The sequence below is a fragment of the Trachinotus anak genome, unplaced genomic scaffold (assembly GCF_046630095.1).
Source record: "Trachinotus anak isolate AG129_WGS33_773 ecotype Australia unplaced genomic scaffold, CSIRO_AGI_Tana_v1 ptg000026l, whole genome shotgun sequence".
NCBI classification, from domain to species: domain Eukaryota; kingdom Metazoa; phylum Chordata; class Actinopteri; order Carangiformes; family Carangidae; genus Trachinotus; species Trachinotus anak.
In genome coordinates, this window is record NW_027273877.1 from 13,649,845 (window position 1) to 13,671,702 (window position 21,858).

The window sequence follows — 21,858 nt, forward strand, 5'->3', positions numbered from 1 at the left end:
CATTATGAGGTACTGAGTGTAGATTGATGAGGGAAAATAAATGAAATTAAGTAATTTAATGGATTTTAGTACAGAACTATAACACAACATAACAATAAGATGTTAAATCAAATGCAGCCTTGTGCACATTCTCTAGCATCTTTAGGTCTGTGTTGTTGGGTTGTCCTGTTAAAATATGTTCTAACAAACAACCTCTTTGCTGGCCTCTACAGTAAATTGTCCATAATTTGCACAACATATGCACTCTCCGGCAATGATGTTCTATTTTAAAGTTCCCATATATTACAGCTGTGTTTGAACACTCAGAGAAATCAAATCCTGCGAGGTTGGACATTTATTTTCTCTTCTATTTTCAACTAATTTATCTCTACAGTAATGTATTCCTGAATTTTGAGTGATGTGTGCCCCGTGTCTCTAAAATGAATGAATGAATATGTAATATTATGGTCAAAGCTAAAATGTAAGAGAAATAAAGGGGAGATTCAGAATGAGCTCAACCAGTCAGTGTCTTCATCAGATCTGCAGTGAATTAAGTAAAATGTCTTATCCAATGCATCATAGACTGCATGACAGTTGATGAATTGTAATGAAAAGCCAGAATGATGTTTGTATATGGATCTTAGTGCAATAATTAGGCAGCAAGCATAAAGCACTGAACACAAACATGTCTGAGTCTAATTGTAGCAGCGTCTCCGCAGCAGAGGGAGACGTAAAAACGAACTAACTGTGTTTCTGGCTGTGATTTTACCCCTCCACTATTTATATCTACAGACACGCTGTTTCAGTCAGACAGCAAAGTGTCGCTCTGGGCTAGCTTCACAGCAATCTCCAGCTACGTCTTCCTGACTGTCATCTTTTTTGTTGTTGCATTGATTTGTGGGATTGGAAGCATCATCAGGCCACTTGTTTCCTGTGCTGCTTCCTGTGCACTCATGATCCTCCTGGAACAAAATAAAAATACTTCACTTTTTCATCTTGTCAGACTCGTTATACTAACACACATACAATGTATATATATATATATATATATAAAACACTTTTCTTTCGTGCTCCTCCAGAAACACGCAAGGTTCTTGCTCCTGTTTAGAGTTCAGAGTTCTCAATCAGTCTGAGCGAGTCCCTAAACTACACAGTTTGGCACAAAGTACAGCCGGCAGAACACAAAGCCTCCGTTTCACTCTCACCGTCCCCCAATTAGTCCTGAAAGCCAAAGGCTCATTAGATTGTCCAGGTTACAGGGTTCTCTCATTCCCCTGACATCTCTTTCACACTAACAAGACAAACTCTGTTAACATGAAGCCTCCAATTATTCAGAGAAATGTGGCAGGGCCGGTAACAATGCAGTGAACAGCCTTTTTGTCAGTAATTTGCAGTGGCCGTCTCTGTGATGCACTCCGGAGGATGGAAATGTACGGCGCTGAATTCCACCTCCATAAAAACATTTGTTATCCAGCGTGTTGGAGAGGAGGCCTGCACCGAGGACAGGTGAGCGAGGACATTTCAAAAGTTATGAATGTTCATTGAAATGATCTTACAGACGAGGGTCAGTTTACTCGTCAGGGTTCGATCCGCTCAGCCTGTGGAAATAATGGTTTAATGCTCCCCGTTGCTCTGAGGCAGTGACCCTGGTGATGTCATAGTGATGTCATCAGCGTTATCCTGGCTTGGTGTTGTTATAATGATGTGTACTACAGACTAGGAGTCAGAGTATCTCTGTCTTTGCTGCTTCATTTTGTCACCATGCTGTATACAGTGTATGGCACAATCTCTAATAAATGACTAATAAAGGACTGTCTTACTTCATTAATAACTAACAGTTATGTATATATTATATGACGTTGAGGGGAGAGAGAAATGACAACAAAGGTCCCCATCTGACTGTGAATCAAGGATGCTGTGATCACATGATCAGCATCGCCTTCACATGACTTTATGTAAGTACAGTGAATCACTGCAACACGTGATAGTGAAATAACTAATTATGGACATGCATATACAGCACTGTAAGGCCTGGTCCTGTCGGTCTGTCCCCACGGTGATCTATTCTCTATGACTTCACGACTGTCTGTAAAGTGAAAAAGACCAAATCCATATTACATAGTAATAGAGATACACGGGCAAACATGAAGATTCAAATCTGCATAAAGATATTTGACAGGAATAAACGTACAATCTGGCTTTATATATACATATATATACATATATATATATATATATATATATATATATATATATATATATATACTCTGGTATATGTAAACAAAGTAAATTTTAAATATGATTTTATCATCATATTGAAGCTATATAAAATCCTATATAAATTCTTACTATAGTTATGCATTTACACACAGGAACAGGAATAAGACGTGATTGTGGACTTCACTTCCCACAAGCCATTGCGCCGGGACGACTGAAAAGCATCCCTGAGTCTGTTAAGTCTCCATTTCAGACTCAAATATGTCACTTATGTTTTGTATTTACCGACATGGTTCTTTGAAGAGAGGGTAAGAAGCGTGTGCGGGTGGTTACCGGAGCACTGGCCTCACTGGGAGCTTTTAAATCCGCGTCTGTGTTAGTTTGTCTTCGCCCCCTGCCCCTGGAGTCAACGCGGAAGTGAAGCCCGTCCAACATGTCTCCGTCCGGCAGCAGCTGCAGACCTGTGAGCCATGTCATCTTCGACATGGATGGGTTATTATTAGGTCTTCAAACCTACTTTGTGTTTAATTGTCCTGTGATGTTGTGTGTCATTTATCACCTCCGCTAAAACACTGTGGAGATACTCGGTCGTTAACTCTTGTACGGTTGTCATTCCGTACTCCGTAGAGAAAACGCACAAGTTAATGATTTCTTCACACATGGCCAAAATAACGTGTCACACTGAACATTTTTGTGTTGTGTTTTTATAAACTCCTTGTCTGCTGGTAAATTCGGCATTCTTTGAAAATAGAAATATTTGCTATAAACCTAAAAAAATATCAATGTTTGTTCCCCAAATATTCAGGAGAAGCGGCTGCGATGGTGACCCGCTTATAAAAGTTGATGTTTCAGTGACAGTTAGTGAGTCTTCATTAATCAGGCATTTGCCGAATTAAAGCTCTGAGTCTACTGACCGACTTTAACATGGATTACATCACGCTTGACCATTATACACCTCTCCCTAAGCCTGGCCGCTGGAAATGACCTTATGTTTTAATGAAGTCTGGCTGTCATTCAGCTGTTACAGTCTCTGTTCCTTTGCAGGGTAACATAGGTTTGTGTACCAAAGCTTCCATTCATGTTGAAACCTAAATGAAATTTAAGTGGAATCTATTAATTTTCTTGTGTATTTTCTCCTTTCAGACACAGAGCGGCTTTACACTGTGTCCTTCCAGGAGATATGTGACCGCTTTGGAAAGCAGTACACCTGGGACATCAAGTCCTCAGTGATGGGGAAGAAGGCTCTGGACGCTGCCCAGGTGATCCGGGACGCTCTGGAACTTCCCATGACCGCTGAGGAGCTTCTCGCTGAGAGCAGACAAATACAGGAGAGGATTTTTCCCTCCGCCAAACTCATGCCAGGTATTCCTGAACACAGACACATGCAACTGATTTGTTCCCAGCTCGAGAGTGGCCTATCATGAGCTCTTGTGTGGGCTGCTGTCCTCTTTTTTTCTGCATGTGGGAGTGCTGCTCCTTCTGTCTCTGTATGTTGTGCAGCTATGCAACTGTTGTGTGCATACAATAGAAGCATCCACTGGTGTAACACGACGATGGCGATTGAGCAGGTGCAGCAGTTTCTCATCAGCTGATGCCTGGTTTTATCCTGTCATGTCATCATTGACTTACAATGAATTACAAAATTCATTTGTGCCGCTGAACAAAGGCAAGAAGACACTGATTGTCAGGGCCGAGTTAGCAGAATCATTATGCAGCAGTCATTGTTGTGTCTGCTCCTTCCTGAACGCACTGGAAGCTGCTGTTGTGCGTTAGCCGTGTGCATTTGTCAGGCAAACACTAAAAAACACAGTTTCAGTGGGCAGATGTGATAGAGAGCCAAGGCTAACGGCCAGGGAAACACACCCACTCTCCAAGCTTCACTGAGGACTTCATGTGCAATGCATGCTGGTACATTTAGGCTGTTGAGCTGGATCCCTGAGCAGGGGAAGCTCCTCAGCTTAGTACCTGAGACATGAGAACCTGAGACCAGCTCATTTTATTTTTTGTAAATGTTATTTACAGCTGGGAAATACAGACTTAATAAATAATTGAAGGCCATATAATCCCTGTTGGTCATTCTTTGACCTGTGTGATTGTGCAGGAAGGGATTAAATGACATTATTTGTCCAAATTTAAAAAAAAAAAAAAAAAAAAAAAATCATATTAAATTCTAAAGTCTTTTTAGCAGAAAAAAATTCTCCTCCAGCATGAACTACATCCTACTTCAGGGACGCAGCTCATGTTGTCATGTTACTGCTGAGGAGCCGAGCTGATGGTTTTGTCGGAGCTGGAGTTCAGCAGCTCATGTATCAGGTGTGAGCAGGACCTGCTGTACTTTCATCACATTCCCCACAGTAACGCATAGATTCTTACATGTACTTTGTGAAACCAGCAGCAGCCTCCTCCTCCGGTGCAATCGCAGTCTTTGATTAACATGAAAGTGAAATCATTTTTTAATGGTGTCAGTGGAATTTCCTGTTGAATGGTGAAATTGACTCCCACCCCACACTTTGCGTAACCAGGTCGTTTCCAGCAGGAGCTGCAGACAGCTCATGATCATAAAACTTGATTTTCCAGGCTACTAACAGCTCTTAGAATTTCTGCTTTATTTTATAGCGATAGAGATAGACAGAGGAGAGACAGAGAAGGAATGACATGAAGTAAACCTGAACCGCTGTGCATGGTTTCACTCAAATCGTCGCCTCGCCGACCGTTACTGTTGAGACATCACATAAATGTGGGGAGATGAACACCAAGGCTGCAGCTATTGATTCATTTAGAAGTTGAATATTATTCTATAGATTAATCAAGGAATCAGATAGGAACCACTTTTGTCTTAATAAAGAAGAACTAGAATATATATAAAAATATATAGAGTATAGAAAATAGAAAAAATAGAAAGGAACACAGGATTCTTAATATGAAAATCAACATTTTTAAATCTTAAATTGCTACATTTTTACGGAGCACAGCTAAACCCAACTCACTCTTTCTCTCCTGCATCTGTGTGTGTTTTTTAGTGGGTTCACTCGTAACTTTGAGGTAAAAGGGTTTTAGAGGCTGAAATATCTTGGGAGCCGCGCTGTCACTGCCTTCCGCCATGTTTTGACTGACACAGAACACGGGCATGCGTATTAAGCACACTTACAGTCGGGGATCAGTCGGTGGAGTTCCTGCTGGTCTCTGTGTTTAGGCCCTTTTACTGGTCAGGATGTCGGGATCTCTTTACCTGTGACTGATGACGGATCGCTGCATGTGGAGCAGCCTGTGAAAGGCTCTGGATGTGTGGATGTTAACTGGGACACAGCTGTCATGTTTAGTGAAGTGGTGACAGAGCAGCACTGTTTGCTCTGTGCATTCATTGTCCACGCCTCCTCTTCAGCCAGCAGGTGAGTTCCAGGAGTGTGCCGCTGGAGGGTTTTTTATTACAGATTTTATAGACTGTCATCCTTGATGCTGCAGATGAAAAACCTCCCATAACTCCTCTGTGCTCTCCAGTCACCACTGAAATAAGAAATAAGAATAAAGTAATATTCACGAGCTGCACATCAAACAGACCTTTATTGAAAACATTAACCTTGTATAGCTGAGCCTCACTCTGCAACATGTGTCCCACCAGGTGTGGAGAAACTCGTGCACCACCTGCACAAGCACAACGTCCCCATTGCCGTGGCGACCAGCTCGGCCGGGGTGACGTTCCAGTTGAAGACGAGCCAGCACAAAGACTTCTTCGGTCTGTTTGACCACATTGTTCTGGGCGACGACCCCGAGGTGAAGAACAGCAAACCTCAGCCCGACTCCTTCCTGGTCTGTGCCAGCAGATTCAACCCTCCAGCTGCTCCAGAGAAGGTGGGTGCTGCAGGTCACACAGTCACGTTCGAAGTTGAAGAACAGTATATTAACAGCTGGATCGACTGCAGTCGGTGTATAAACGGTGTATAAACACATTCAGAGTCAGTGGCAGGTCCATTTCAGAGTCCAACTATTTCAGTCTCTAACTGCTGAAACTATTGAAAGCTGCTAAAACATGTTAAGTTATACAATGGAAACTCTAAAACCGTCAATCAATAAATGTTGGCTGGCCTGACAGATGCAGCTCTGAAGCAGCTCAACTCGTTACGGAAGCGTAATACATTCATTGAGAAAAAAAGGTTAATAAGATGATTATCTCTGAATTCTGATGATATGATATGATATGATATGATAAAAAACGAATTAAGCCGCATGATCACGTGCTCTGTGTCAGAATGTGACACAACGCACCGGAGATGAGCTGTACACGGCGTGTTGTTGTGGTGACATGAGCAAAGGCTGATGGGAGAGGGCTGAGATTGTCGCACACGTCCTCAGGTCCACTCTCGTGAATGGGATGTCTCTGTAACACCTTGAGGTATTTTCTTCACATTTTGCATAAATGATGAACTCATTAGAATCTGGTTGTCAAAGGTCAAAGGTCACTGTGACCTCACAAAACAGGGGTTTGGGAGGAACTCATGGAATCATACACTATGACACAATTTAATGTACATAAGGATAAAATGAATTGATGCCATTTTATATCCTAAAGGTTAAAGGTCAAATTCACCGTGAGGTCAAATTCATGTTCTGTAAAGCGCCTCAGGTTGTTATTCAACACTCACACACACAAGATTGTGACCATATTTCCTGTAACTTGGCTGGTTGGTGGAGGAAACAACCATGAGGAGGTGACTCTAGTTTTTTAATGGTATTTATGTTTTTTAAATGTCAGACTGGAGTCAGTGTGCCTAATGCACTGAAAAAAAACACACAGTGAGAAGATCTACAAGCTGTCACTCATCTCCACCTGTGGTCCAGCTCACATACAGCTGCAGTCACGTGGCCCCTCACTATCTCTGTCTCTTTATAATCTATGAGGGCTTTATAATTTATTCATATTTAATTTTTAACTGTACACTGTAGAAACCATGCAGGTATCATTGTAATCATTAATGGACTCTGTCCACGGGCTCTTTTTACATTAGCAGCTTCTGTTTTCTATACAAACCCTATGATGTTCGGTCTCGACAGTGTCCAGCTTTTTCCCCCGACGTGCTCACTCTGTATTTAGTTGACAATAGATGAACTTTTTGAACACTGCCAAGCTTGTTAATGTCACGTCTCTCTCACCAAATCAAAATCCAGAAGGGATTCTTTCTTAATTTTTAATATCTTATATGACACGCTCCACTGCAAAGTCTGCACACCCTGAATGACAGGCGTACAGAGAGGGGCCGTAGAGAGACGGACAGGGGGGGAAATCTTTTCACGGTCCATCGACCTGTTGATGTGGTGGGATTTCTCCCAGTGCTCCCACTTTGACAACGGACCTGTTTGTGTTTGTGAGAGAGAGAGAGAGAGAGAGAGAGAGATAGAGAGAGAGAGGGGCAAGCAGGGTCTGAGTGAATCAAAAGTAGAGTGTCAAAGAGCAGCCAAATTATGGCTGGTCACCAATAATAAACTCTAATTATTATTAGTTTAACCTTAACTTAATGAAACTCAACATTTCCTGCTGATATTTCAAATTAAAAGCCTATCAGAAAAGAGGGAGATATGTCCTGGATTAAGACGCTGGAATGCTTTCAAATTGTCTTTCTCCTTATTTATAAAATGGGAAACAAAAATAGTATTTTTTATACTGTAACTGATATATACAATACAATTAATCTAATAAATCAAACATAGGGTTTGGATATTTGCTACTTGGCACTATGCTAACCACCAAATGATGGTGTTTTGCACCTCAGGGCCACCGTAGCTACACCCGTACAATCTAATGCAACTCTTCCAGATATTCTATCTTTACAGAGCTTATAATGACCTTACTGTATGTGTACTATTGTGTTAATTAGTGATGTTGTACTGGACTGCATTATATTGAAATGTTTTGCTAATGTTCTGACCTAGACCCAGCTACTAAACATAGTGATGGACTAAGATTAAAAACGGAAAAGTATTATCTTTGTAAAAGTAGGGTTTATGGATTTATGGATTTATGATTTATTTATATCTGCATTGTTTTTATTAGCTTTTATCATTTATCTACAGTATTTGCTTTGGCGGTTTTGCACTCTCGTGGTAGCCTAGCACCACAGGGTTTTAGCCTGTACTGCCCTGTAGCGGCTCTGAGTCTGTATCTGTGTCAGGTTGTGGGTTGGGAATTGATGTAGATAATTGTTGGGAAACAGATCTGGACTGGACCTGCGTCATACTCTGTTCAGAAGAGTCGTTGCATTTCTGAGCTGGTGATTTTATTAGTTAAAGCTCCATCCAGTCTAAAGGTAGATTTGTGATTATAAAGCAGGTCTAGGTTCTATATTAATACTGTGAAAGTATCAAAGCCTCAGTCCACAGAGAAATGCACACAGCCTGTATTCAGAAACTGAGCCTTAAAACCAGCCGTCAGGACTTCTGGAAATTTGTGATGTCACAACAAAGCAGTCACCGCCCTCAGTCATGCCCCAAGCCCCGCCCACCTGGACCCACCATCCATTGCAGGATTTGGTTTACCTGTGTTAAATCTGCTATATTTTGATTGGATCCCTCACAAAACAGTGAGCCAATCAGAAGAGAGGCTCAGATTCTCTCTTCTGATTGGCTCCAGAGAGAAGCCTGAGAGAGGAGATGTAAAACCAAAAATATGTCTTCTGATGGAGATCAACATGGATATCAACAGGAAGACGAGTGAAATATGGGACTGCTAATGACATTTTTTGTTCCATAGCAGATGGAGAACAGTATGGTCTTATTACGCCTGTGCGTTCCGCATACCAGACAAAAATCAGTTGGTAATATGACCCTCAAGAGCTCAGAGCTTAGCTGTACCTTCAGTGAAAACATAAGTGCTGCTGCAGATAGAGGAGATGTGGGACTATATGTCAACAGTATGTCAAACAACCTGTACAGTATGTCCTGTATCTAATGGTGTTTAGCTGCCTGTGTGTCAGCTAGTGGATTTTCATTTACAGCTAATGTGTTCCATTTGCAGTAATACAGGCAGGGCCTGATGTCAGCCGCTCTCCGCTGACAGACAGACACTTCCGCTGTGGCACTTTGATCAAAAGTGGGGAGCTTTCAGGGTTCATGGGCTGTTTTAGATATATTTTCAGACACTCTGGAAGCCTTTCGCAGTGTTGAGTCAGTCTAAAATAGCTGCCAAATATCTCACTAAAAGACACCAAATAACAGTGTGAGGCCTGACCTACTTTCACGAAAACACTCACACTGTAGATCGCATGTAAAATGGAAGTAACGTTCGTATTTTGCATGACTCTTAATTGTAATCCATTCTGTTGTCTTTTTAGTAATATTCTGAACGTGATGTACACTGTCATTTTTAAATCATAGGCTTTGTCTGATTGATTCAAAAAAATATTAATATAGAGCTGTAGTAAATGAAACCTGTCGACACAGCTGCTGTAATGTTGAAAAAAAAAAAAAATAGCCTGGGTGAATATCATGTATAACAGAGACCATGACAAAAGTACCTATGCAGCTGTGCTGGTAAACTTTCATGGGAGCTGTAGTTTTTTGGGCCAACAAATGAATTGTTTTAGTTTATAAAAGTCACAACAGGTTCAGATTCAAATGCACTGAAGTCTCATTTATCACCTATAGACATGAGACCTCAGCAATATGTTTCACCTCCTTGGAGAGATTGATGAAATTTATGCTCAGTGAGTTTCCACAGAAGCCAGTGGAAGAGCAGATAGCATAGCAGTGACGTAAATACTTCACCTTTTTATAACAGCTGACTGAGAAGAAGGTTATTATTCTTTTAACCTTCTTCTACCCTACACCTACCCGCTGATGGGGATAAGATTAGTCAAAGGCTACTTATAGCTAGGAAACATCAATCACCATGGATACTGATAGATGCCTTGATCATTCAGCTTTTATAACAAATGCTGTCTCCCTGTAAACGCATAATGTCCCCAAGACAATCAACATGCTATAAAACAGATGATATGTTTCTTTTTAACTTTTTAATTCATTGAGGAGTTTTGGACAAAGTTGTGGTGGTTTGAACTTGACTTTTAAAAAATTAATTTTTGCAGTAAATTTGCAAGAGAACACAAAAATAAGTCTCTTTTTTCTCCTTTTCAGAATATTTCCTCTATGCTCATTCTCAGGCTATGTATCAGGCTCGGGACGATATTAAGATTAATAATAATAATTTAATTTTTTTTCATTATTTAAAAAAAATATTTTATAATATAATTTATATAATGAATAATAATATTATAATAATATTATTATACATTATCAAAAAACACCAGAAACATAAAGAATACAGTAACAAAATTATATATTATTAAAAGAAACATCTGAAACATATTAATATAATAAAAGTATATACTACAAATAAACACCTGAAACATAATAGTACAATAATATAATTATAAAAACATCTGAAAAATAAAAAATACAGTAACAAAATTATATATTATTAAAAGTAACACCTGAAACAATGTAGTACAATAATATAATTATAAAAACATCTGACACATAATAATACGATTATGTATTATTTCAAAAACATAAACATAAAATGCAATTCAACTATATAGACCAACTATATTTGGGCTGGACTGTATTGTGATATTACATTTTGGATATCACCCAAGCCTTCTCTGTACACTACATTATTGTTATTATTATTATTTTGTTTGCTTTACATAAAATTATATAAATTCTTGTATTGTGTTTATACAAGTGTTTTTTTTTTTTTCAACAGTACATATTTATTTGACCAAAAAATAAAATGTTTCCTCTCAAAACTAGCTTGGATTTGAAAGTAACTGCGGCCCCTCCTGAACCGTGACACGATGCTGAGATTTCACGGGGTGACCCCTCCCAATCGTGGCAGCAGCTGCCAAACCACGTATACACAGCAGAACACTGGTTGACCATCTAAAAGTGGTGGTGACATACATGAAGAGGAGGTTTATTTCTCTTCTGCGTAAACGCAACGTGAGCCTGGTGTGAATAAAAGGTAAAGAACCATCCCACCCCCACAGAGCAGCCCACCACAAATCCTCACACCGTTTTTCTTCTGTTGAAACAGGAGCCCTCACCCTGCACCTGAGAACATCCTGTCGTTTTCAGGCTGCTTTAGATACATTTGTATGCTGATGAACATATTTCCTAAATTTTTCAACAGGCTGCTCGGTTCTCGGCTGCTATGAGAATTCAGAGCAGACCTTTGCTTGTGAATGCGTTTATTCATTTTGTTCTGTCAATCAAACCAGACCATGGACTTTTCATGTCTTTTTCTAAGCACTGCCTTCAACTAGCACATCCTCTGTATTCAGTTCTGTTCAGGACAGCTGTCCACAAAGACTGAATTGGAAACATGCCCTTGGAACATGAATCCTTTAAAAAAGAGACATAACTGGATTTTTTCAAACATGAAAAATAACTTTTATTAAAGTGTTTCTTATCAACAGCTGCCCACTCGTATTACTCACTGCATTCAACACTGATACAAACAAGTCATCTGAGCTGAAGTTCACAAGACATTCATTTTCCTGTGTGTGCTTATAAGCTCTTGACATTTTGTTGTTCACACATAAAACTGAAGGAACAAATTCTGCCTAAATTGCACACACACACACACACACACAAAACAAGACAAAAAAACCTAATACAATGAATCTGCATCTGAGGTCACCTGTTGCCAAAGTGGAGGGGCTGAAAAACATGTTGCTCGAACTAGCACAGAGCAGCTAACTTTTAGTGGGAGCAGCAAGTGGCGAAAATATATATGGAGCAGCTCGTAACCACGTCCCACTCTCCTCATGTCATTTATTTTGATGGACTCTTAAAAACTCGAGCACATAAGTGGCAGGATACATCCATGTTGTTATTTTAGTCATCAACTGGCCTTAAATGCCATTACAGCTGTTGAAAGCTTAACTGTGTCTCCCACAGTGGAAAAAGGTGGTGAATCTACTCCCCCCACAGACCCCATTTACTACCCACAGACCACCGTTATAAAAAAAAAAAAAAGAGAGAGATATGGCTGTAAATCTGTTGATTGGTCAAACGTGAGTAATTCATACCACGGCCTCTGTCTTGAAGGTGCTGACCATTGTGGCTGCTTCACATTCAGCCTCAAACCATCCCGGTACACCCCAGTACACGGTCTGATGCAGCCAGTAGAATCACGTCATCTCCAAAAGCCGAGATGCAGGCCTGAAGCCATCATACTGGACTCACTCCATTTCTTTGAGACCCAAATGTTACAAACAGAATTGAGGACACAGGCACAGCCCTGGTGGAACCCAACGCACTCAACTAACCTTAACCCTAACCCTGACCAGTCCACACAAACTGTCCCCAGCCTACATACAACACTGATGTGGTGTGTCTGTCAGGACAACCTCACAGTGTCTACAGCCTCCAGAATCTCAGGGGAAATCTCGTCCACCCCTGGTGCCTTCCCACTGTACAGCTTTTTGACTAGGTCACTGACCTCTGCTGGAAAAATGCTCCGTTTTCACCAGGAAGCCTAATTAGGATGGAAGTGATGAGTGAGGATGTACAGAGGTATTGGTTACTGAAAGAAGGGTGCTGCGTAAACAACTAACTGAGGATCCGTTCTGCATGTACAGTACTGCAAGCTAAGTTTGGTTAGGTAATAGTAGAGGTAGTCTAGGGCTGGATAACATTTAATTTATTAACAGCAGTAAAAAAATATGACTATAAGAAATTAGTGTTAAAATAATAAAATTATGACTTAAATTAGGTAATATCCAAGCTTTATTAGTGAATAAATTTTGGTTGTCTGTACTTTAAACACAATTCATTCAGTTTTATGGCAGTTGTAAACTGATCTTTTTTTTTTCCAATGCACAGTAACATTAAATGTTCATGATTCCACAGGGCTGCCATCACTGATGTGATAACCCTTAACCTTAATAAAAACTGATAGGGACCATGCATCACATTTCAACTATAAAACCTTGCATTTGTAAAAAGGCTTCTGGATAATATAAAAACCAAGGTGCAGTCAGAGAGATATCAGTCAAAATGTGTGCGACGACGGCATTTTCCTCACACTGCATTTGGACATTTAGAGCCTATTTTAACGGGGAAATTTAAGGCATCCGATAGATATATTCTCACTAACTCCTCTCCTCTCTTCTCACTTTAAAGGCTTTTTGCTGCAAATAGGTCTGCCTGTGGCACAGCGCACCTGATTTTTTAATCTGGAGCCAGCCACGGTTAGGGCTCGCATTTTTCTTGATGAGATATGAAACTGCGGCTCAGAGGGGGAATCGACAGAGTGTTCAGTGGAATAACGAATGATGATGCGTCACTCCCTGGCTCCCACTCCGTGACAGAGGGGAGGAGGAGGGGTGAGCGGCAGAGACACAAGACAGAGGGAAGAAAGAAGGAGAGCAGACAGAGGCAAAGCTAGAGGGAGGAGGGTGGAGAGGAGGAGGTAAACAGGAGAAGCAGCTGTATGGTAATAACACACATCCAATTGTCAGCTCTTCCTGCCCTAATTCAAATCTAATGGAAAAAAAACCACCAGATTATTTTTAGTCACTAAGATGTGAGAAACAGGCAGAAAGACACATGCATGTCTTCTAGTCACATTTTAAACAACTGTACTGACAAACAGAGAGGACCTGATCACAGTATATCCTGTCTATCATTTCATTTCCTCTATTTCTTCACCTATAGTTTTACTTGTGTTAGCTAGTTAGCTAAGACAGGGTCAATGTGTAATAAACAGTCAGCCAGCAGCATCTGCATGGTCACTGTTGGAGAGATCCTTGTGAGCCAGTTATGACACCAGTATGTTTCCACATACAAGGAATTTGTGCTGGTGGTTGGTGCAAACAGTAACATAAAATAAGAGTAGAATTTACAATTTAAAAATTAAAATAAGATTAAAATGAAATTAAGATAAAAAATATACAACAAAGATGTGGGATATTTTCAATAATGATAAAGACATGGGGAATGTAGTGCAAAAAATATAGACAATGTAAAAAATATATAAATATCTGTATAGATATTTACACTGTGCATGTAACGGGAATGAGCAGTAGTTCTATAGGGGGGCAGGGGGGATCAGGGGGATCGGGGGGATCAGTGACAGTGGAGCTCTCTAGCCTTGTTGATGAGGCTGATAGCAGACGGGAAGAAGCTGTTTTTGTGGCGAGAGGTTTTGGTCCTGAAGGACCGCAGCCTCCTGCCAGAGGGGAGTGACTCAAAGAGTTTGTGTCCAGGGTGGGAGGAGTCAGCTACAATCTTCCCTGCACGCTTCAGGGTCCTTGAGGCGTACAGGTCCTGGAGGGATGGAAGATTGCAGCCAATCACCTTCTCAGCAGAGTGGATGATACGCTGCAGTCTGCTTTTGTCAAATAGCATATGGGGAGTTAACCCTATATGCTATGGGTGCAAGCCCACTTAACTCCCATATGGGGAGTTAAGTGAGCTCCAGAATAATGTTGATACTGAATGATTCTGCAAAACACACTGTCATATTCAATGACAATGTTTTTTTCCTCTTTTTTGTGCCCAATGCCAATTCTGTTTAAATTCTCTCTGCATTTCAACTATGGTGTGGTGAAGGTGAGGGAAGGATCCTCCATCCTCCTCTGGCCCTTTTACTAGTTCCTAATATACAGTGTAATGACCAAGCAAATTCAAAGGCAAATTGATTTTGGTTTTATCCCAAGACTATCCACTTTAAGTTGAAATTTTTAAAAAAAAGAAAAGATTTTCATCTTTCATGTCTCTACACATCCTCTTTTTGTTGAAATTCGTCCTGCAAAAGGACACTAATTGAAGCAGGAATTAGAATAAGTAACTTTTCCGAAGTTGAGTCTCCTAGAAAAAAAAAAGTAAAAACAAAACTCTAAAAATGCATTCTTTTTAATTTCTCCTTTTACTGCTAAACAGTTATGCAAGAACTGAAATCTCTCATTTACACAAGGATTCAGACCCTTTGCATTGTGTTTGCTCTAATTATCCTTTAGATGTCTCTGGAACTTGATTGGAGTCCACCTGTGGCAAATTGAACTGATTGGAGATAGTGTAGAAAGGCACATACCTACAGTATGTATATAAGGTCTCATAGTACACACTGCATGTTAGGACAAAAACCAAGCCATGAAGTCCAAGGAACTCTCTGTAGACTTCCAGGATGAAATCATGGTGAGGCCATCTCTCTTTCTTGATAATGGGATTGGGCTGTGGAGTATACGTGGCTGTCACGCCGCTGCTAGTAGACGTTCCTTCCACGCGCTCACCTTAACATTGCTGCCAGTCTGCCATTTGCGGCCCCAGTCAATCCCATTCAAAACTACACTGAACAGCGACTGAAAAGTATTAAGCGCTCTTACTGCTTCCCCTGGTAATCCATGTAATAATTTCCTGTCTTTCTGCTGTTTGTTTCGTGATATCAGACTGTTCCTGCTGGGTAGCTGACACTAGCTAGTCTGCTGTCTGTAAATTCCACACTGAACAAGTGGAATATGCATACTGCTTTGTCAACTGGCTTCACCAGTTGTAACCAGATTATACCTTGTTAACAAACACACACCACCAGCATGGTCCTTTTTCAGTCAGTCCCTGTCATAGATAAAGCTGTTGTGCTTGCTACATGATAGCCAGAGCCAGCTAGCCACCTGTAGTAAGGAGACACCTTGAGTGACAGCTTCTACCAGTTGTCCCAGGTGCACATACATGGGATCCAAAAGTGTACATCTCAGATCATGGGACTGACCCAAGGCAGCAAGCCGGTGAAGCCAACAACAGTTGACAAAACAGTGTGCATATTCCACTTGTTCAGTGTGGAATTCCATAGTAATAGCTCTGTTTTCATGGTGTGCTCATTTTCTTTGTTAGTATCAACATTTCAAACCAAGTTTCATTGAGACCTGAATGAATTATATAGAAGTGGCATGTAGTAACCTTTATCAGAAAGAAAGATAAGACAAAGGTTAATTACATAAATGAAGGGAGAGGTTTTACAGGTTCTGTATCTATTGTTCAGTATACACAAATGTACACGCATTAATCAGTAAGAAGTTAGTATATATACATACATCCTTCAAAGACAAGTATTAAGGGCTTTTAAAACATCACAGTTGAGATGATGCAATATAGGAGGAGTGAGAAAAGTGTAGTCTCTCCTGTTCAGAATGATTTTATGAAAATGTTCCCTGCAGCAAAGCAAATATATTACAAGATGTGATTTAATGTGATGTTCAGAATGCCAGAGGCAGAGAGGAAAAAGCTTCATGTCCCTCACTGCGAACCCCACAGTTCACTGGCCTCACAGGTGAGTAATGTGGTGTCGAGGCTGCTGTCTGGGCTGACCAAAAGTGAAAGAAAAAGCACTGCTCTCTTTTCCATGGAGAGCAGAGACATTTTTCATAACTCCAAAGTAACACTGTTGATGAGACAGGAGATCTTACCAAAGGTGTGCTCGGCAGCCTGAATAAGATTAATGAAACATGAAAGTGAGCTAGTTCATGCTCACACTGATGGGGAGGGAGCGAGGTAGAGAGAACTAGTTCTTCCCCTGTCATTAATCATACAAGGCATTACACCTGGGGAAGGCTTAATAATCCTGATATTCAAATCAGGTACAATTAAGACATGAACTTTTCTATCTGAATATTAAATTGGCCCATTACAACCCTGACAAAGCTTACCATATTCACCCCTTACCTTCATCAAATACACCCCAGCCCATAGGTTTCAAAATGCATATATGAAATGAGGTTTTTATTTGAAAATGTTAAATATATGGGGGTCATATTGAGGTCACTTTTTAAAATGCTAATTTAATGTTTCTAGAGACCGCACTCAGTACCTACCTTTGCTGTGTATGTTTGTTGTGTCAGGACAATAACCAAGAAACTCTCTGTAGACATTTGTGATAAAACTGTGGCGAGGCTTAGATCAGGGTAAGGGTTTATAATAATGTCTAAAGCTTTGAGTGATTCTACTCAGCCTGCCGCCAGAGTCTGTGATCACCAAAGTGTCCTCCAAATTCCCTCCTACGTGCTCGAGGATTTTGAGATTAAGATTTTTTTTAAATGAAAGATTAGATTAGATCTTTGTTGTCATTGTGCTCAGAACAATGAAAATCTGTTGAGCAGCTCTAATGTATGAGTAAGAGTATGACACTGCATCTACACAAGAGGCACAGTGTAAGCAGCACATTAGAAGACCGGCAGACAGACACACAGTCTCTGTAGTTGCAAATGTAAAGTGAAAGAAAGTATGCCTGAGGTGAAACATAAGTTGTCATTGGTGTGTGTAGACAGCTGATTTGTTTAAAATAGTTTATGGGTTTAATGTGAGATGGAGGACTAAAAAATGTGACTTGAGATGCAATTAGAAACTGAGACAAAGGGTCCTTGACATCTGTCAGCAGATCATTTGGTTTTAGTGGCACCATTGTGGATACCAGTGTCCTTTAGTAGTTGTGGTTCTGGTTGGATGCAGTGAAGCCTACCCACTCAGATACCTACAAAAGCTGGACATGCAGAGCCTTGACAGGATTGTCAATCACCTCTGTTCCATGATTCCATTGATGTGGGGATCAACAGCTGGTCTGCAGGTGCATCTAAAAAAAATCTGGAGAATTTGCGGTGGCCTGAAAGGAAGTTGCCAAAATTCTTGGCCTCAGATGATTTGAGCCCCATTGAAGGAAAGTTCTGATCCTGAACATGGTTCTGTTAACTGTTGGACAACCATCACTGCTTCTTTTAAGTGGAAATAGACAACTTTTCAACCATCTCCCAGCTTTTCCAAGTTGTATTTCCAAGTGGTATTACTTCTGTCACAAAAAGTAATGCCACTTCTGCAATCTGCTCTTTGCATGTCTGTCACAAGGACCGGATTGCCAAATGGCTTCCACTATCTGCTTGGCTACCATCCAAAGCAAGAGACTGTAAGAATGGTAAATGGACTGCTTATATAGCGCTTTTCTAGTCGTATCAACCACTCAAAGTGCTTTGCATTCAGTGCCTCTACCATTCACACACTCACACTGATGGAACAACCATCAGAGGCAATTTGGGGTTCAGTATCTTGCCCAAGGACACTTGGGGATCGAACCACTGACCTTCTGATTAGTGGACAAGCCGCTCTGCCTTCTGAACCACAGTCACCCCTAATCCCAATTTGAACTAAAGACCTTAATCTCAGTGCTATAGCAAGGGCTTGGTTGTATTAAAAAGTTGGCAGGTTTTGTTACTTACTGATCTAGTAGTAGAAATTCTGCCAATGGAATGTCAGTTTTGAGCCCTCTCAAGTCCCGTAGCTCTCTCCATAGTCGTACTGGCCAATGGGATGAATTCTGACAGACTGTTGCATTGGTTGGCCGGTTGGCTGAAGTGAAAATCCATAGGGCCTTGTCAGTTTCTTTTACGGCTCCCTGTGTGTGCTTGATGTTCGGGGTGCACATGAGAGTGAGCTGCATGCAAGTACAGGCCTGAACTTCTGCCCGACGCTGTGCTCCATGGAGTGAACACCCGTCTGAGACTCACTCTTGTTTTATCTCAGTTTCTATCACTATGCTTTTTCATCTTCATTGCCTCCCTGACAACAGGGACAGTCTTTTGCTGGTAGAGTTTCCCAAGTTACTCCTGTTGTCCCTCCGTTTGCCATTTCTGCCACCAGTAGAAAGTCTCTGATAGCTACTGGGAAAAACGAAAGCACTATCCTCTTCCTGTTTTGGTTGCACAATGGCAGACATACTTCCTTTGTGCTGTAAATTAAGCCTTCATTTTCATACCTGGTGGCAAATAGAAGTGCATAGTGAAAGCTAAGCCTAAATGCCGACAGTGTCATTAATCTATGGCCATTACATTGTACAATCAACATTTACTTAATAATGAGAAGTTAAAACAAAAACTTGCCTGTTGCTACTTTCCAGGGAAACGCCTACCAGATAACAGGATTCTTTTCAGATGTACTGTAGGTTTTTTTAGTCAAGTTCATCCTGCACAGATTCTTTATTCTCAGTTCCCAATTTAGGCTCTTGGTTTCCCTAATTCCCATCTCACTTCTTCACTCTTCAGTACTTTAAGACATGAGATAGAAATTCAAGGGTTGGCTGATGAAAGAGGAATTAAGGCAGCATGCTGTATTTGTGAAATATTACATTTTCGCTGAGTCAAAAATTATTATGAAGTGACACTGCATGTGCTCCATTGTTGTTATATTACCTGTCAGTGGGTGACAGGTAATAGAGATAATGCTCAGATAATATAATTTACTGTTGAAATAGAGGCTGTGTTTCTCAGTGCAGCTGTCATGATTTTCTTATTTTAATTCATCCCAGATTATGGAGTGTGGCATGTAAAAATAACATTTTTATTATTACTTATTTTTTTCAATATTCACTGTACTCTTCCAACACAAACTGTCACACAAAGTATAAGCTGTAATATGTAAAAAAAACATTACTTGATTGAAAAGTAGCAAGGAGAACCCTTATACACTTTATATTACCTGTTGCATTCTCAGAAAAACGAAACACTCGTACGCAATCAGACTGGAGCCTAAACATAGTCATTACACACTGAGGTCATATCCAGTTATTTGAGCTATATACATTTTCATATGTGTATTGTTTCATATGTATTATTATTATTTGTCCTGTCACCTGCCCAGCACAGAGTAAGCTGCAGCCCCAAAATAACTTTCAAAAACACACAATCTGCGACCGAAGCATCTCACACAAAGGCTTCGACACTGACAGGAGCACAGCTATGAGACGCGGCAGATCTATGTATTAGGTCTGTGTATGCGCTCTGTAAGTGCATGTGATGACATTGCTCATTGCATGTCCAAACAGAAAGGCAAACTCATCCGGCAGTGTAAAAGGAGTCAATCGCCTTTTTCACCCATGTTTGATATGGGAGACAGTTGCTGGCTGATACCATACAGTACCTAAAGTCAGTTAAATTAACCACAGTAATTAATCATGGTAATCGACCACGGTTATAGTGATGATTCAAATTTTAACGGCCTTACTAACGATCTGGCATTTTTACCGTGATTTAGTGTGAAGCCAGTAACTTTCATTTTTATTTATACTGACTAATATTGACCCTCGTGGAACATTAACATTCATATATTCAAAATTTACTTTTTAGAAAACTGCTGTTAACCAAGTAATACGTGAACATTTATAAACTACCCATATGATAACATATGCTTCTAGATTAGAGTACTATATCAAGATCAATGATATTAAGTATTTTGAGCAAATATGCCCCTACAATATACTTATAATAGAATGTCAACTCTCATCAAAGGAAATTGCACTGCGTATGTGTTACTTTTCCATTGCTCAATAATACAAAACAAGCATTTTTATTGTGATACATCTGAATGCAGATCTGTTATGGCATTTCATTCCAGACGCTAATCAGTGAACTTCAAAGGGGAATGTTAACCATTAAAAGCTAACAAAAACAAAATTATTGCACATCCATTTAACAGAATTATTTCCTAAACAAAGTCATTTCTTACCGTTTTCAGACCACACTATTTGGTGCAGGTGCAGTGCATCAAGGAAAGCTTGCACTGAGATATAAGAGAGTAAGAAAAGGTTCTCACACAGGGTGGGTAGAGTCAGTGAATTCCCTTTTGACCACGGGAACTTTGGATGTGCAGATAATGATGCTGCAACAACACGACAACTATAATTCAGGACCTGCCCCACCTCCATGCTTTTATTGGCTTTCATCCCTCAGACAACCATCACAGAGGATTCACATAATAAAGAATCAACACTCTGACGCAAAATAAGTGAAAAAACACTGCTGCAGTCAGTCCAATCATTCATTTATCATTTTAGCCATTTCTTTTTTTCTCCAGTTTGATGTTTGATTGTGCCACAGGGCCAGGGCCTATCATAGCACAGATGCATCTGTTGTGATGGAGAGGCTTTGAAAATGATGCAAGGTGCCTTAAAAGGTTTTCACAGAATGCTCAAAAACAGTCCCGAGGGGTTTCAAACTGTATTCACTTTATATATTTTTTCTACTCTCTAGAATATTCAAAATGGTTATCTGCTGGAATAAACTCTGACAAAATATTATGGGTTGGTGAACGGTTTAAAGTGCAGTGATGGCCGAGTTGATTTAAAACCACTTAGCCCACACTCTGCAACCATCCACATTCGTCTTATCTAGTGTAGCGTATAACTTGCTCCTCTTGCATCCGAATACACAGCTCCGTCCCTCCTCCCTGTTTGTATTTTCCTGGCCGGATACTTCATCACCACAGACTTCAAATGTGTGGGTTAAGCCTGCTGCAGGGTCCTCCTTAGATCACAGGCATGGCAAAGGGAGGCAGGGTGGCTGTGAGATTTTCAGACACTCATTTTGGCTCAATGGTGATTTTTTTGATTAAGTCCTTGGGCTGTCCATGGGCTTTTCTTTGAGACAATTGCAATCTCTTTACACACAGCACAGCGTTATCTCCTAATGAAAATGTGCTCAGTAATAGCTGCCTCTGTTGTGATTGCATTGTGTCAGTCAGTAAACACGTCAGGCGCCGTTCCTTTCACACCAGTTTGACAAAGAACCTTTTAAGCTGAAAGTCACACCAGTCGACTCCAAACAACACGCAGATTTGACTTCACACAATTCC

At 40.5% G+C, this 21,858-nt stretch overlaps 1 protein-coding gene across 1 annotated transcript in view; it reads left to right on the plus strand.

Moving 5' to 3' along the window:
- The first annotated feature begins 2,404 nt into the window (after positions 1-2,404).
- pudp (pseudouridine 5'-phosphatase) overlaps positions 2,405-21,858 on the plus strand; it is a 42,671-nt gene continuing 23,217 nt past the window's right edge. The window contains exons 1-3 of the mRNA XM_071464817.1: positions 2,405-2,699; positions 3,340-3,558; positions 5,816-6,045. Coding sequence (XP_071320918.1) covers positions 2,630-2,699; positions 3,340-3,558; positions 5,816-6,045 — 519 coding nt within the window. The 5' untranslated portion in view covers positions 2,405-2,629. The remainder of the gene's footprint in view (positions 2,700-3,339; positions 3,559-5,815; positions 6,046-21,858) is intronic.